The 14,785-nt window shown below is 35.4% G+C and overlaps 1 protein-coding gene across 1 annotated transcript in view; it reads right to left on the bottom strand.

Moving 5' to 3' along the window:
- Window positions 1-1,862: 1,862 nt before the first annotated feature.
- Window positions 1,863-14,785, bottom strand: part of LOC107712558 (solute carrier family 12 member 2) — a 23,674-nt gene continuing 10,751 nt past the window's right edge. The window contains exons 12-26 of the mRNA XM_016517869.1: window positions 12,951-13,074; window positions 12,758-12,859; window positions 12,506-12,661; window positions 10,905-11,004; window positions 10,712-10,823; window positions 9,950-10,090; window positions 9,760-9,866; window positions 9,602-9,675; window positions 9,379-9,519; window positions 6,095-6,217; window positions 5,901-6,012; window positions 5,617-5,703; window positions 5,243-5,378; window positions 2,280-2,347; window positions 1,863-2,163 (exon numbers count right to left, since the gene is read on the bottom strand). Coding sequence (XP_016373355.1) covers window positions 2,028-2,163; window positions 2,280-2,347; window positions 5,243-5,378; window positions 5,617-5,703; window positions 5,901-6,012; window positions 6,095-6,217; window positions 9,379-9,519; window positions 9,602-9,675; window positions 9,760-9,866; window positions 9,950-10,090; window positions 10,712-10,823; window positions 10,905-11,004; window positions 12,506-12,661; window positions 12,758-12,859; window positions 12,951-13,074 — 1,719 coding nt within the window. The 3' untranslated portion in view covers window positions 1,863-2,027. The remainder of the gene's footprint in view (window positions 2,164-2,279; window positions 2,348-5,242; window positions 5,379-5,616; window positions 5,704-5,900; window positions 6,013-6,094; window positions 6,218-9,378; window positions 9,520-9,601; window positions 9,676-9,759; window positions 9,867-9,949; window positions 10,091-10,711; window positions 10,824-10,904; window positions 11,005-12,505; window positions 12,662-12,757; window positions 12,860-12,950; window positions 13,075-14,785) is intronic.

The following is a 14,785-nucleotide window of genomic DNA, read 5'->3' as shown; positions in this document are numbered from 1 at the left end:
TTGTGTTGCAAATGAATCCATCAATAAGTTACAGCAACATCGTTTCTGCAGTTCTTAAAAAGTCGTGTCGTCAAATTAAGGCCTTAAAAAGTGTTAAATCAGAGCAGTAGAGTCATTAAGTCATTGAATGTTGCAAAGCATGAATATCTTCCTCAGCATTTTTGTTTTCTAAACATCAAAACATTAAATCAAGATAAACTTACTCCAAATGTAAAATGTCTTGAAATATTGAACGAAATACGGTTTGAGTCTTACCTCTCAGATAGGTCCTTCAAGGTATCTTGGAGATGTGAGGTGTCCAAGTCGCAACATCTAGCTACTGGGGTGCCTCAGGGCTCAGTACTTGGACCACTTCTCTTCTCTGTCTACATGGCATGCACTTATATATTGTTGCTCTTTTGTTCGTTTTGACTGCTTTTATTGTCCTCATTTGTAAGTCGCGTTGGATAAAAGCGTCTGCTAAATGACTAAATGTAATGTAAATGTAAATGTAAATGTAAATAAAGTGAGTTTAAGCTTAAAACAAGTACAAATATCTATCAATGTAATATGAAAACTTGTTTTCTCTATGCACAAATCAGTGCATAAATCATCTGTTCCAGATTCATACACATTATTATTATTATTATTTATTGTTAAGTCTTACTATTTAAATGTTTTCTGTTCTCATGTCAGATATGTATGCATGTATGTACCAAGAGCACCTTAAAAACCACAACAAATTCCTTGCATGTCTGCACACACTTGGCGAATAAAGCTAATTCTGATTCTGAATTAAGTTGATTTTGCCAGATATCTGTTCTTGTTTTATTTTGATCAGTTTCTCAGAAAACAAGACTTCTTTTCTAAAGTCATGTTGCATTTCAAGTAAACGTATTTTGATTTAAGATTCTTCAGACATGTGCATTGAAAAACCCCCTTAGACATGTACATTATAAGAGAACATCTTGACATATTGTGTTCCCTTCAATTTATTCCATACTTGGTCTTAAAAAAGTCTTAAAGTCATAAATTTAGCTTCATCAAACTGCATAAACCCTTTAAATTGCCACAATTGTTTCTGTCATTTCTGCTCAATTCAGAGTTTCAATCTAAAATTAATTAAATTAAAAGTCAAAAAAGTGCAATGAGCTACACTATAAAAAGGGCATATGGTGTATTTGTGTGTATTAGTTAGCAGTTGCATTTTCCATTACCCTGACTAAAAATTTCTCAGAGTTTATAGCTGCAACTTTGGCGCTCCAAAACTGCAATTTTACAGTTTTTGTTTTAATGTATATGTATAGATACAATAATGCATGGAAAACACAAATAATATAGTTAAAATCATGCCATTTATTTAATGCATTGCATTGCATCTTTCAATGTCTCTCTTGTCTAGAACAGTGTTGCATTGGCACTAAGACATGTGCAAACCCACTTTCTCCAGAATGATCAGAATTAGTAGGTTCTTAGTAAATCTAATCTAAGAACAGCAGCCGGAACAGACGGCGTTTGAAGATAGGATGAAGATAAGCTCAAATACAGCCTCTGTTCAGAGCGAGTTTGACTGAAAAATGACAAGAATTTCATTTCAGGCTTGGCAATGAAAAATGCCATCAATGTTCTGAGTTAACAAAAGTGTTAGTGCAAAAATGAACATTAAAGGGTTAGTTCACCCAAAAATTAAAATGTTGTCATCATTTACTCACCGTCATGTCGTTCCAAACCTGTATGGATTTTTTTTTTGATCAACACAAAAGATATTTTGAAGGTTTGGAACAACTTGAGTTAATGATGGCAGAATTTTCATTTTTTGGGTGAACTGTCTCTTTAAATTTATTTCAAGCATCATTTAATCTGCTTTTTTTTTTTTAGGTAAGTGTCCTTACATTAAAGATATATAAACAAATAAACTTGAACACTTCTGTAGCACTGGTTATTTCAGCTCAATATATTAAAAATACTGTCAGTCGATTTGGCGACGGCAAACAAATCTGGTCAATATACAAATGTACTGATTGTAACACAGTCCCTTCACGTTCTCTTCACGAGTAGAAGGTCAGAACACTCTGATGGTTTCCTCGGACAAGAAGAATCGGTGGCAGATCTTTAGATAGCGTGTCCAGCCAGGTCATGTAAAGAGCGCTGGACACCGTCCCCTTCCTGGCGAGCGGCATGGTTCTGTCAAACCCAAATGAATCAGATACTCAGGTGAATCAAATCAAGGCACCTGTGTGCTTCACAAGGGTCACATACTTTCAAGTGTTTTATGTGTTAAATGTGTGGTCAGTACTTACATGACAATGAGGTTGGCTGTGCTCGAGTGCTCCTTCAGAAGCTCGTTCAGTCTGATCTGGCGATTCAACTGAATGAAAGCAGAGTAAGAACTGATATCACTTACATGTTGATGCTATTCAGACATTATTTGGGGCCACACACGGGCAATGTAATGGGGAAAAACACAAGGTCTAGGGACCTGTTTTTTAAAGTGCCCCTATTATGGGCTATGAAAGGTTCATATTTTAGTGTTGGGAGTCCCCAACAACAGGTTGACATGCATGCAAGGTCAAAAAACACTTTTATTGTCTTATAATATGCATTTGTTTTTACCTTATTCGCTCAACGACTCCCAAACGATTCACTCAATTATTCGTTTTTCCAAACCCCTGCTTTGCGTGACGCTAATCTGCGGTGATTGGTCAGATTGATTTCATTCAGACCAACGTGAAAAGACCAACACGTGGGCGGGCAATATGCTAATGGTTCATGTTGATGTCAACATGAAGGGCTTGGGATTCGTTTTAAAAACGACTCGTTTAAATGATTCAGAGTCAACTCTTTGTTTTGAGAGACAATAACTTTATACACGGTGCATGTTCAGATTTAAAACTTTGCAGGATGTTTTCATTCACTGAGAGCTGTTACACACGGCATGAAAGGTCATTTTCAGAAATCCATAATGGGGCACTTTAAAAAGCTGAAATTCTTCCATGTTTTTAGATGCTGTTTCACGCTGAAAGATCTGAGATGAGAGTGTAACGGTCAAACATGTCCATCTAGTGCGTGCTTAAAAGTTATGGAAGTTTAAGTTTATGAAAATATAAAATGTAAAAATTAAAATATCGATATTTTATATAAAATATATATTTTACAAAACATGTTTTAACTCTAAAACGGCTAGAAAATCTAAACAAGTTGTGTTTCAAATTTGAGGTTGATATCTCAAAAAATGAGCTTTCAGTGAGATTTTGTTTGGACGCAGTACCAAGCTTTTCCACTAGGTGACCATCAAACCCCATTAGTAACCATATAAAGGTGCCTCCATTTCCATATACGGTTTGAGTGATCTGAAACATGTTTTTCCATACTTTTCTCAATAATTATGAAGTAGACATCACAATCAGAAGTATTAAGGGCAGTATGGCAGAATTTAATTTTAATCCAACCTCTAAAAAAACATGCGACGAGAACCTTAGACCTATGTTACAGTTCACACTGCATCAAAAATAGAGAATCTGTTGTTTTGGATGCTATCTTTTGAACACATGACATGAAAATGAATGGAGGTTTTTACTGATTTTTCATATTTTTCATATGTGCATCACTATTTTAAAGTAAAGGTCAGAACTCGCTCTCCGAGTACCGTTCTTGTAAATGATTAAATTACAGTTGCTATGTAAAATATTTCAGAAAGTAGTCACCACCAAATATGAAAATATTTGTTCTTTATATCTGTTTGAATAACATGAGAATTCTCTAGATTTCTATAGAAATATACTGCCAGTTCAAACATGTTTTGTTAATAGGGATGGGAATTGTAAGGATTTCACTTCTGAGGATGCACATGACTTTTGAGAACCACTTCAACTGAGTTTGAGTAGTCTCAAACTGATTTGTATGGAAGCTTGTTTCTGCCGCTGTAATTATGACTTTTTATCTCACAATTCGGACCTTTTTTCTCAGAATTCCGAGAAATAAACTTGCAGTTGCGAGTTATAAAGTCAGAATCGTTTGATAGAAACACAAGATATAATCATGCAATTGCGAGTCATAAAGTCAGAACTGCTGAGATATAAAGTGTTTCTAAGAAAATTGTAAGAAAATAGTCTTTCCCTCAAAGTTGAACTTTATAGCTCAATTCTGAGAAAATAAGTCAGAATTGTGAGGGGGGAAAAAAGTCAGAATTGTCAGATATAAACCTGCAATTATTTGATTTTTTATTAAGTGGCTAAAATGGGCTTCCATAGATTTATGAGTCTTTTTGATTAATTCATTAAAAAGAATCAGTTCTTAAGAGTCATTTGTTCAGACTACACTGTTCACACAGTAGGTTTGTGGTGTGCAACAATAGAATTTCACAATAGAAATGATGTTTCATAGATGCAAACTCCTCACCTTTCAGTGACAACTCACTTTTTTTTTTAGCTCAAAACAGGTCACCTGTGAGATTTGCTTGGATCCAATGATAAATAAAGGGTAAATAAAGAACTGTTGTTTCAATAAGTTTTGTATAGTATTTTCTTTACTCTTTACTTCAAAAACTATGTCTAGAAATGGTAATATTTTATGTGTTTGAGGTCTGAGATGCGGGAATTTTAGGTCAGCGTTCCCGTCTAATCCGCCAATATTGTCTTAAATAGGACTTCATCTTTTATAACATGGGATTTTGACCAAATCTTGATTTTTGTAAAATGTTGCAACAAAATGTAAAAAAAAATTTTTTTTTTTTTTGTGTGAAAAATTACAGTTTTTGACATATGAGGTAATACAAATATTTTCCACGCAATGTTCTCACCTTTTTTCCCCCTCTCACCTGTTTGCATCTCTGTGTTTATTTGTCTTTGTATTATTTTGTGGTACTAATGCTTCTCTCTCATCACATTCAAACTTAAACCGAAGTAACTCAACTAAAACATCATTTCTAAAAATGTAAATTCAGTAGCAGCGCAGGAAGCACTGTCAGAGTATTTTACTGTGATGTTTTGTCTACACTGATGGCAGAATGGGGACATTTAAGATCAAATCATCATGAAAATCAATTGGTTCCAGACAGTATATTTTCTTTAAACAATGTAACTTGTTCTAAATAAGATCTGTGCAATGAAATAAAGCTGGTTATTATGAAAGAGCCATGTCTAAAGTCGTCTTTTTGATTAGCTCTCACTGACACATTAGAGACATAATAGGACTGAGACACGTGAAGCTCCATCTCAAAGCAATGTAAGAGCATCACATCTCCTGAAGAGTAGCTGATGGTAACCTTGGCCCTGTAGAGCTCCAGCTCATTATCTGTGATCCTCCAGGGTTCTTCAGCCTTCAGTTTCTCAGCGGCTTCTTGCTCCATGTCGTCCTCCTTCAGTCTGTACGGCTCGATCATCTCCTCAAACATCTTCTTGCTGAGCACAAAATCAAGCAACAGCTGTTTCTCGTGGATACCGGAGCAAAACATGCTCATTATTAGCCAATGCACTGCAAAAAATGATTCTCTTACTTAGTGTTTGTGTCTTGTGTTCTAGTATAAATATCTAAACATTCTTGAATCAAGATGCATTTATGTTTAGATATTTATACTAAAACACAAGACACAAACACTAAGTAAGAGAATCATTTTTTGCAGTGTGGATTGAAACTTACTTGTGCTTCTTTGGCTTAATGTTGATGTCTCCAAGAACGGTGATGTCAGAGAAGTCAATCCTGAACTTACTGAGCAACGCCGCCATTCTGCGCGAGACCAAATGCTTTAGTGGTTTTCACTAAATGTAGCTGAATATCTCCATTATTTAAATGGCTTTATTTGTTAAACGAGTTTGGACACACTGACTGAATTCCTCAGGATCTTAAAAATCGTAAGGTCTTAAGACTTCGTCTTCTTTATAAAACCAAGCAAAAGAACAAAATACATTCAACGTAATACTCACGCTCTGCGGTCGTGGTCGATCCTGTTTATCTTTCCTCCAATGAACACGCGGATCTTGCAGTCGCGCCATTTATTTTTGTTGGTTAGCAAATACGGTATCAAAAGAGTCAAGCCTACAATGAGTAATCAATCACAGCGTCATTTATTGAAGCTACATAATCATCAAACTACACTGAAATGGAAATAACTCTTTACCTCCGTCGTCAAACAGCCACCAAACATCAATGGTTCCTTTGCTCTGTTTCTTCTGGAACTGTTGACTAGCGGTCAGAAGTTTCTCGTCCGCAGGACTGAGCTGCATCGGAGGCTTCTTGGTGTCTGAAACCACACATGCATCGTCAAGAGAGGAGAAATTAGCATCAGCTTACCAGGTACATAAATCTGAGACACCAAAAGCCATTCCGTGGAGAATTAACATTCATCGTGAATTTACACTCTAAAAAATGCTGGGCTGTTTCAACCCAACTTTGGGTCAAATATGGACTAACCCAACTTTTGGGTTAAAACTTTGATTTAAAAATTTAACCCAACAGCTGGGTTAGTTCATATTTGACCCAACATTGGGTTGAAACAACCTAGCATTTTTAAAGTGTAAGAACAAGATCAGGACTAATCCCTGAGCGTATTGAGTCTGAGGTTCTGAAGAACACAAATCTGTACATTCCTACATTGAAGGAAATTCATGAACTGGAGGATATTTGGAGTAGCTCTAATGGGAACACAATAAAATGGACAAAGACTTGAGCTCAGTCTTTTTCCGGTTTACTCTCTTCACACAAACACTCATTAAAGGATTAGTTCACCCAAAAGATGAAAATGTTTCCAAACAGCTGATAAAAACATCACAATAATCCACAAGTAATCCACAGCACTCCAGTCCATCAGTTAACATCTGGAGAAGACAAAAACTGAAACTAATTCAGCATTAAGACGTTTTGAACTAAAATACCATAGAGTCCATAATCCATAATAACTCTTCCTCCAGTGAAAATTTTATCAGCTGTTTGGATTCACTGCAGAAGATTGATTTGTGAGCAAGTGATGTAATGCCAAATTCATTCCCATTAATAAATAAACTCATCTACTTGGTCCTACACAAAGCTGCATTAATAAAAAAAATTAAAACTCCTCACCTTTCAGTGACAACTCACTTTTTTTTTTAGCTCAAAACAGGTCACCTGTGAGATTTGCTTGGATCCAATGATAAATAAAGGGTAAATAAAGAACTGTTGTTTCAATAAGTTTTGTATAGTATTTTCTTTACTCTTTACTTCAAAAACTATGTCTAGAAATGGTAATATTTTATGTGTTTGAGGTCTGAGATGCGGGAATTTTAGGTCAGCGTTCCCGTCTAATCCGCCAATATTGTCTTAAATAGGACTTCATCTTTTATAACATGGGATTTTGACCAAATCTTGATTTTTGTAAAATGTTGCAACAAAATGTAAAAAAAAATTTTTTTTTTTTTTGTGTGAAAAATTACAGTTTTTGACATATGAGGTAATACAAATATTTTCCACGCAATGTTCTCACCTTTTTTCCCCCTCTCACCTGTTTGCATCTCTGTGTTTATTTGTCTTTGTATTATTTTGTGGTACTAATGCTTCTCTCTCATCACATTCAAACTTAAACCGAAGTAACAATTAAGCCGCAACATGCAAATTAAATAGGATGCACCAAAATATTTCTTTCTGGACATTATCAATGATTAACAAATATGATTGCCAAAATGTAAAAAAAAAATTGTTTTTTTTTTTTGTGAAAAATTACAGTTTTTGACATATGAGGTAATACAAATATTTTCCACGCAATGTTCTCACCTTTTTTCCCCCTCTCACCTGTTTGCATCTCTGTGTTTATTTGTCTTTGTATTATTTTGTGGTACTAATGCTTCTCTCTCATCACATTCAAACTTAAACCGAAGTAACTCAACTAAAACATCATTTCTAAAAATGTAAATTCAGTAGCAGCGCAGGAAGCACTGTCAGAGTATTTTACTGTGATGTTTTGTCTACACTGATGGCAGAATGGGGACATTTAAGATCAAATCATCATGAAAATCAATTGGTTCCAGACAGTATATTTTCTTTAAACAATGTAACTTGTTCTAAATAAGATCTGTGCAATGAAATAAAGCTGGTTATTATGAAAGAGCCATGTCTAAAGTCGTCTTTTTGATTAGCTCTCACTGACACATTAGAGACATAATAGGACTGAGACACGTGAAGCTCCATCTCAAAGCAATGTAAGAGCATCACATCTCCTGAAGAGTAGCTGATGGTAACCTTGGCCCTGTAGAGCTCCAGCTCATTATCTGTGATCCTCCAGGGTTCTTCAGCCTTCAGTTTCTCAGCGGCTTCTTGCTCCATGTCGTCCTCCTTCAGTCTGTACGGCTCGATCATCTCCTCAAACATCTTCTTGCTGAGCACAAAATCAAGCAACAGCTGTTTCTCGTGGATACCGGAGCAAAACATGCTCATTATTAGCCAATGCACTGCAAAAAATGATTCTCTTACTTAGTGTTTGTGTCTTGTGTTCTAGTATAAATATCTAAACATTCTTGAATCAAGATGCATTTATGTTTAGATATTTATACTAGAACACAAGACACAAACACTAAGTAAGAGAATCATTTTTTGCAGTGTGGATTGAAACTTACTTGTGCTTCTTTGGCTTAATGTTGATGTCTCCAAGAACGGTGATGTCAGAGAAGTCAATCCTGAACTTACTGAGCAACGCCGCCATTCTGCACAAGACCAAAAGCTTTCACTAAACGAATACTAGTTGATCATCTTTATTATTTAATCTATTTTATATGTTAAACTACCAGTCAAAAGTGTGGACACACTGATTGAATTTGTTTCTCAGGATCTTAAAACCCTCTACAGGCTTCTGTTTAAATGACTGAAATTCATTTTGTGAAGGAATATAAACTGTGCCAACAAATTAATTTCTTAAAGGGGTCATATGATGCTTTTTTAAAGATCATTATTTTGTGTATTTGGTGTAACAGAATATGTTGACATGCTTTAATGTTCAAAAAACACATTATTTTTCAAATACTGTACATTATTGTAGGTCCTCTATGCCCCGCCTCTCTCAAACACTTAGTTTTCTACAAAGTCCCTCCTTCCGACAAGCGCAGTCTGCTCTGATTGGCCAGCTGACCCAGTGCATTGTGATTGGCCGAACACCGCAAGCACTCGTCGGAAATGTAACGCCCCTTACCATAATCACGAGCTTCATCTTTCAAAATAAATGTAAAGACAGTAAATAATGTCATTAGTTTTACCATCAGTTCAAGCCCGAAAGGGGAACAGACACAGTAATGATGCAGTACACAAGCCACGGTTAATACAGCTGACTCTACTGCTACATTTCTACAAACCTGATGAAGAAACAAACTCATCCTGATCTCGGATGATCCTGAGGGTGAGCACATTTACTTTTAAATGTGCATTACGTCATTGTTTTCTGACCTCTGAAGATGAGCGGGCTGCTTTGGCAGCTGGTGGATTTAGATGATGGTTTTGAGGAATCGCTGTCAAAGTCTTTGATGTTGATGGACACCAAGAGATCCTTCATTCCAGGAGCTTTCTCCTGCGAGGTCTGAAATTCATCTGTAGAAAGACCAACAGAAGCAGAGTTAGAATCACTGATGAAAAGACTCAAACCATTTACACTTTAGCCAGGAATCTCGACCTTGAATGTGAGAGATGTCGAGACCTTCCTTCAGTCTCAAGAGAACCACGCCGAACTGCAGGTCAAACGCGTCACTGAAACACACACAGCGATCATTCAGATGAAGATTTCAGTTCTTACAGATGAAGACATGAAGAGCGTCACACAGTCAGACTCACTGGATGGTGTTGATGTAGGTTTCCACATCCTTCATCTCACCGTCCCTCCAGTTGTTCTTAAAGCCAAACACCAGTGTGTTGGGTTTTAGGCGACCCAAACCAGTAGTCTGTGAATCCCGACAACATCAGGTTTACTCTTAGTTTTAAATGCGTTCTGATTCAGTTCATTACATGAGCTCTTTGTTCTGACCTGCAGGAGATACTGGGCTCCTTGCCTGAGATCATCAGCAAACACAGGAGTGTAAAAGGCTTTGATTCGGGTCTTTAGCAGCCAGCGCTGATAGCGCACCTGCTCGTTCATCATGTCCTTATAGTTCGGCCTACGGTATCCCTGCGGGAAAATGCAAGAAACAGGGTTTCTGCAGGATTTTTAAGCTCAAATTCAAAGCTTTTTTAAACTGTAAAAAGCATGATTTACAGTTCAGATACAAGTTTTCACAAAAACAAAAAGTTTTATGAAATGATACACTTCACATTTACGCCTTTAAACCATTTTTAAGACCATTTTTAAGAGTCAAAAGTATTAATTATTATGTTAATTTAAACAATTATCATCAATAAATTGTTATATTAACTAAAAAATATCTCTTAACTAAAAAATTATCTTCTTATCGATCCACCAGTTCACATTTACAGCTCTGTGTGTGGGTGGATTTTCGCATTGGTCTGAACAAAAACAGCAGACGGGCTTATTAAAAATGCACATTCATTCTCTGCCAGCAGGTGGCGCTTTCGGAACGGCAGAAATATAACTGTTTTCCTGGTAACGGCAATACACAAAGCAGCGTAGCACCGCAGCGCTCGTGTTTATTCAATGAAATCATAGCCTTTTGAAGTTTAATCGTCACATTGAGCCATATTCTGGTTTTTCCGTACCGCAATTTAAGACCTCTTGAAATCATAATTAAATAACTGCTCATAACTGCAAAGATAATTCATTGAAATTACATACCATGCGCACGTGGCCACAGACCATCAAGCCCACGTCTTTGGTGAAAGCGTGCACTAGATACAGCAGTGCTGGTCTTGAGTTTGGGTATCCGGACATTACGAGACACTGAGGCCTGTGGGAAAAATGATTTCAGAGAGGTTTTGGTTCTCTATAGAGTCACATATGACAGCTTCAGCATCTGTCGGTGGATCACCTGAAGTTCTTGATATGGTCCTCAACCCCCGTGAGATGCAGACTGTGAGTCAGTGCCTGATTGTACATCAGCGCTTGTGTCGACGAACCCCAGTTCACATCTGCAGCAGAAAGATGCATTTTGACACTCAGTTATGATTTATGAATTTTTAAAACATAACTGATAACACTTTACAAATACAAAGGAATAGTTCACCCAAAAATAAAAATGATCATCATTTACTCACCCTCATGTTGTTCCAAACTTGTACGAGATTCTTTCTTGTGTGGAACACAAAAGATGTTTTGAAGAATGTTGGCAATCTAACAGTTGACGGTAGCCATTGACTTCCATATTAGGGTTAAAACAAATACTATGGAAGTCATTGGCTACCGGCAACTGTTTGGTTACACTCATTGTTCAACAGAAGAAAGAGATTCAACACGAGGGTGAGTAAATAGTGACAGAAGTTATATTTTGGGGTGAACTATGCCTTTATCATGAACCACAATTACATTTATGCATTTGGCAGACGCTTTTATCCAAAGTGACTCGCGTTGCATTCAAGATATACATGTGATCAGTTCCAAGATATACAGGAAGGCTACATTAACTTTAGTTAATGAACTAACATGAACAAACAATGAACAACTGGATTTTAATTAACTAACATTAACAAATACATATATTAAATGCTGTGAAAATTATATTGCTTATCGTTACTCCATGTCAATTACAGCACTGCATTAGTCGACATGAACTAAAAATTCACCCTATATATTTAAAAATGCATATTATTGATCTCATTGTGAACAATTAATCTGTGCATTTTCACTTTTTCAAAATGCATATTATTGATCTCATTGTGAACAATTAATCTGTGCATTTTCACTTTTTCAAAATGTGTATTATTGATCTTATTGTAAACAATTCATGTGTGCATTTTTCACTTTTTAATAATGCATATTATTGATCTTATTACGAACAATTCATATGTGCATTTTTTAAAACTTTTTAAAAAATGCATATTATCGATCTTATTACGAACAATTCATATGTGCATTTTTTAAAACTTTTTAAAAAATGCATATTATCAATCTTATTACGAACAATTCATATGTGCATTTTTAAAAACTTTTTAAAAAATGCATATTATCGATCTTATTACGAACAATTCATATGTGCATTTTTTTTTACTTTTTTAAAAATGCATATTTTTGATCTTATTACGAGCAATTCTTATGTGCATTTTTTTTACTTTTTTAAAAATGCATATTATCAATCTTATTACGAACAATTCATATGTGCATTTTTCACTTTTTTTAAAATGCATATTATCGATCTTATTACGAACAATTCATACGTGCATTTTTTTTTACTTTTTAAAAAATGCATATTATTGATCAAATTACGAACAATTCATATCTGCATTTTTTTTTTTACTTTTTTAAAAATGCATATTATTGATCAAATTATGAACAATTCATACGTGAATTTTTTTTCCACTTTTTTAAAAATGCATAATATTGATCTGTTCATTCTTACATTTTATTGCAACAAATGAGACCTTTTGGTAAAGTGTTACCACATAATGATAGAAATGAACTGAAAACAGAACAGACCTGGTTTCTTGTAGCTGACGTAGATGTAGAGCGCCAGGACGATGACGTTGGTGAACAGCGCCGCCCACCAGTTGATCACAAACATCACCACGCAGCACAGCACGGCTCCGGCTAACGACACCCACTTGTTATAGTATTTGAAACTCGGACGCCACCCTGTTCAGATGGAGATCTGTGAATTACTCACAATACTGTCTGAAACGATCGGTGTCAACATCACGCTCATTTTCAGTTTCATCAGCGAACACTTGCCTGGGGAGTTCGCCAGCGACGCGTGGAAAACAGAGAAATTTATCAAGGCGTAAGAGGCCAAGAAGAAGTTGGAAATGATGGGAGCGATGATGTTTAGCTCAGCTGAAACACCAACACGCTGGATTTTAGAAGCAGCCTCTGTCATTAGTGTATAATAAGCAGATAAGTCAGCATTAGATGGCGTCTAGTTTACCGATCAGGATGAAGGCCAGGCCGATGATGAAGGTGAGGACGTAAGCACGCAGAGGCTCTTTGTTCTTCCCATATCCTTTGGCAAACACATGCATTCCAGGGTAGAGTTTATCCTTACACAAGGCCTACAAAACCACACACACATTAACCTCCTCCATCATCACAACAGATACCATGAAGAACAGAATGAGGGTTATACGAAACATCATAAGCTCATAAACACTGATATACTCTACCACTCAAACGGTTTTTAATGTTTTTTAAAGAAGTCTCTTCTGCTCAGCAAGCCTGCATTTATTTGATCCAAAGTACAGCAAAAGCAGTAATATTGTGAAATATTTTTACTATTTAACATAACTGCTTTGTATGTGAATATCTGTTAAACTGTAATTTATTTCTGTGATCAAAGCTGAATTTTCACACATAACTGGTTTGTATGTGAGTCTCTGTTAAACTGTAATTTATTTCTGTGATCAAAGCTGAATTTTCAGCATCATTACTCCAGTCTTCAGTGTCACATGATCTTCAGAAATCATTATAATATGCTGATTTGCTGCTTGAGAAACAATTTTCAATATTTGAAACAGTTGCATACATTTTTTTCAGGATTCTTTGATGAATAGAACAATCCAAAGATCAGCATTTATCTGAAATAAAAAGCTTTTGTAACATTATACACTATTCCATTCAAAAGCTTGGAGTCAGTATTTTTTACTTTTTATTTTTTGGTAAAGAAACTATAGAAATTAATACTTTTATTTAGCAAGGATGCTATAAATTGATCAAAAGTGACGATAAAGAAACAATATTTCTATTTCAGATAAATGCTGTTCTTATGAACTTTTTCTATTCATCAAAAAAAAACTGAAAAAATTCTACTCATCTGTTTTCAACGTAATAATAATAATAATAAATGAATCAAAATATTAGAATGATTTCTGAAAGATCATGTGACTGAAGTAATGATGCTAAAATTTCAGCTTTTGAAATCACAGGAATAAATTACATTTTAAAATATATTCAAATAAAAATAGTAAAAGTATTTCAAAATTGTACTGTTTTTGCTGTACTTCGGATCAAATAAATGCAGGCTTCTTTAAAAAAACATAAAAAATATTACTGTTCAAAGTTTTTTGACTGGTATAGTGTATAATATTTGGCCAATATATAGGGTATGGTCATGCAAGATTCATCATCATTGATAATTCATCATTTCTGCATTAGGTAGACACTTTTAATCCAAAGTGATTTACATTGCATTCAAGCTTTCCATGTTTTTAGTTCATGCATTCCCGTGGAACTGACCGTAATCACGAGTTTGGCTTTTTTAAGGGTGTTATTCTGTCTATGTCTGTCAACTTATAGATAATCATAGCACAAAAATCAGAAAGTGCAAGCTTTTGTATCAGGCTCTTGTGTTAAAACAGTAAAAAATAACTGCAGAAGATGAGAAAATAGTGAAGGGAAAGAAAATAAATCCGAGAGGAGAAATGTGTAACGGATGCTTTTCAGATGCAAATGTGTTTTTCTTGTGCTCATCACATTAATGATTACTTATCAGACCACACAGCTGTTGAAACCAGAGATTCAGCATGCTTCTGTTTTTTCAAATAAAACCAAATAATCTACACACATAAGCAGAGAGATCAACAGATGCATGGAGAATCTCGGATGAAGCCCGTGTCCATTTACAATACAGATGTTTACTGTAGACAGAGATATCCTCCTCAAATTTCCAGAATCAGAATCCTGCCATACAAAACTTTATGTAACTGTCTAAATTTGATCTGGTGTTTATTGAAACTGCCCAAACCCACAAGCCTTATTTATAGTCTT

The sequence above is a fragment of the Sinocyclocheilus rhinocerous genome, unplaced genomic scaffold, assembly GCF_001515625.1.
Source record: "Sinocyclocheilus rhinocerous isolate Xijiao unplaced genomic scaffold, SAMN03320098_v1.1 scaffold493, whole genome shotgun sequence".
Taxonomy (NCBI): domain Eukaryota; kingdom Metazoa; phylum Chordata; class Actinopteri; order Cypriniformes; family Cyprinidae; genus Sinocyclocheilus; species Sinocyclocheilus rhinocerous.
The sequence above is the reverse complement of the archived record's forward strand: the minus strand, read 5'-3'. Positions and strand labels throughout refer to the sequence as shown.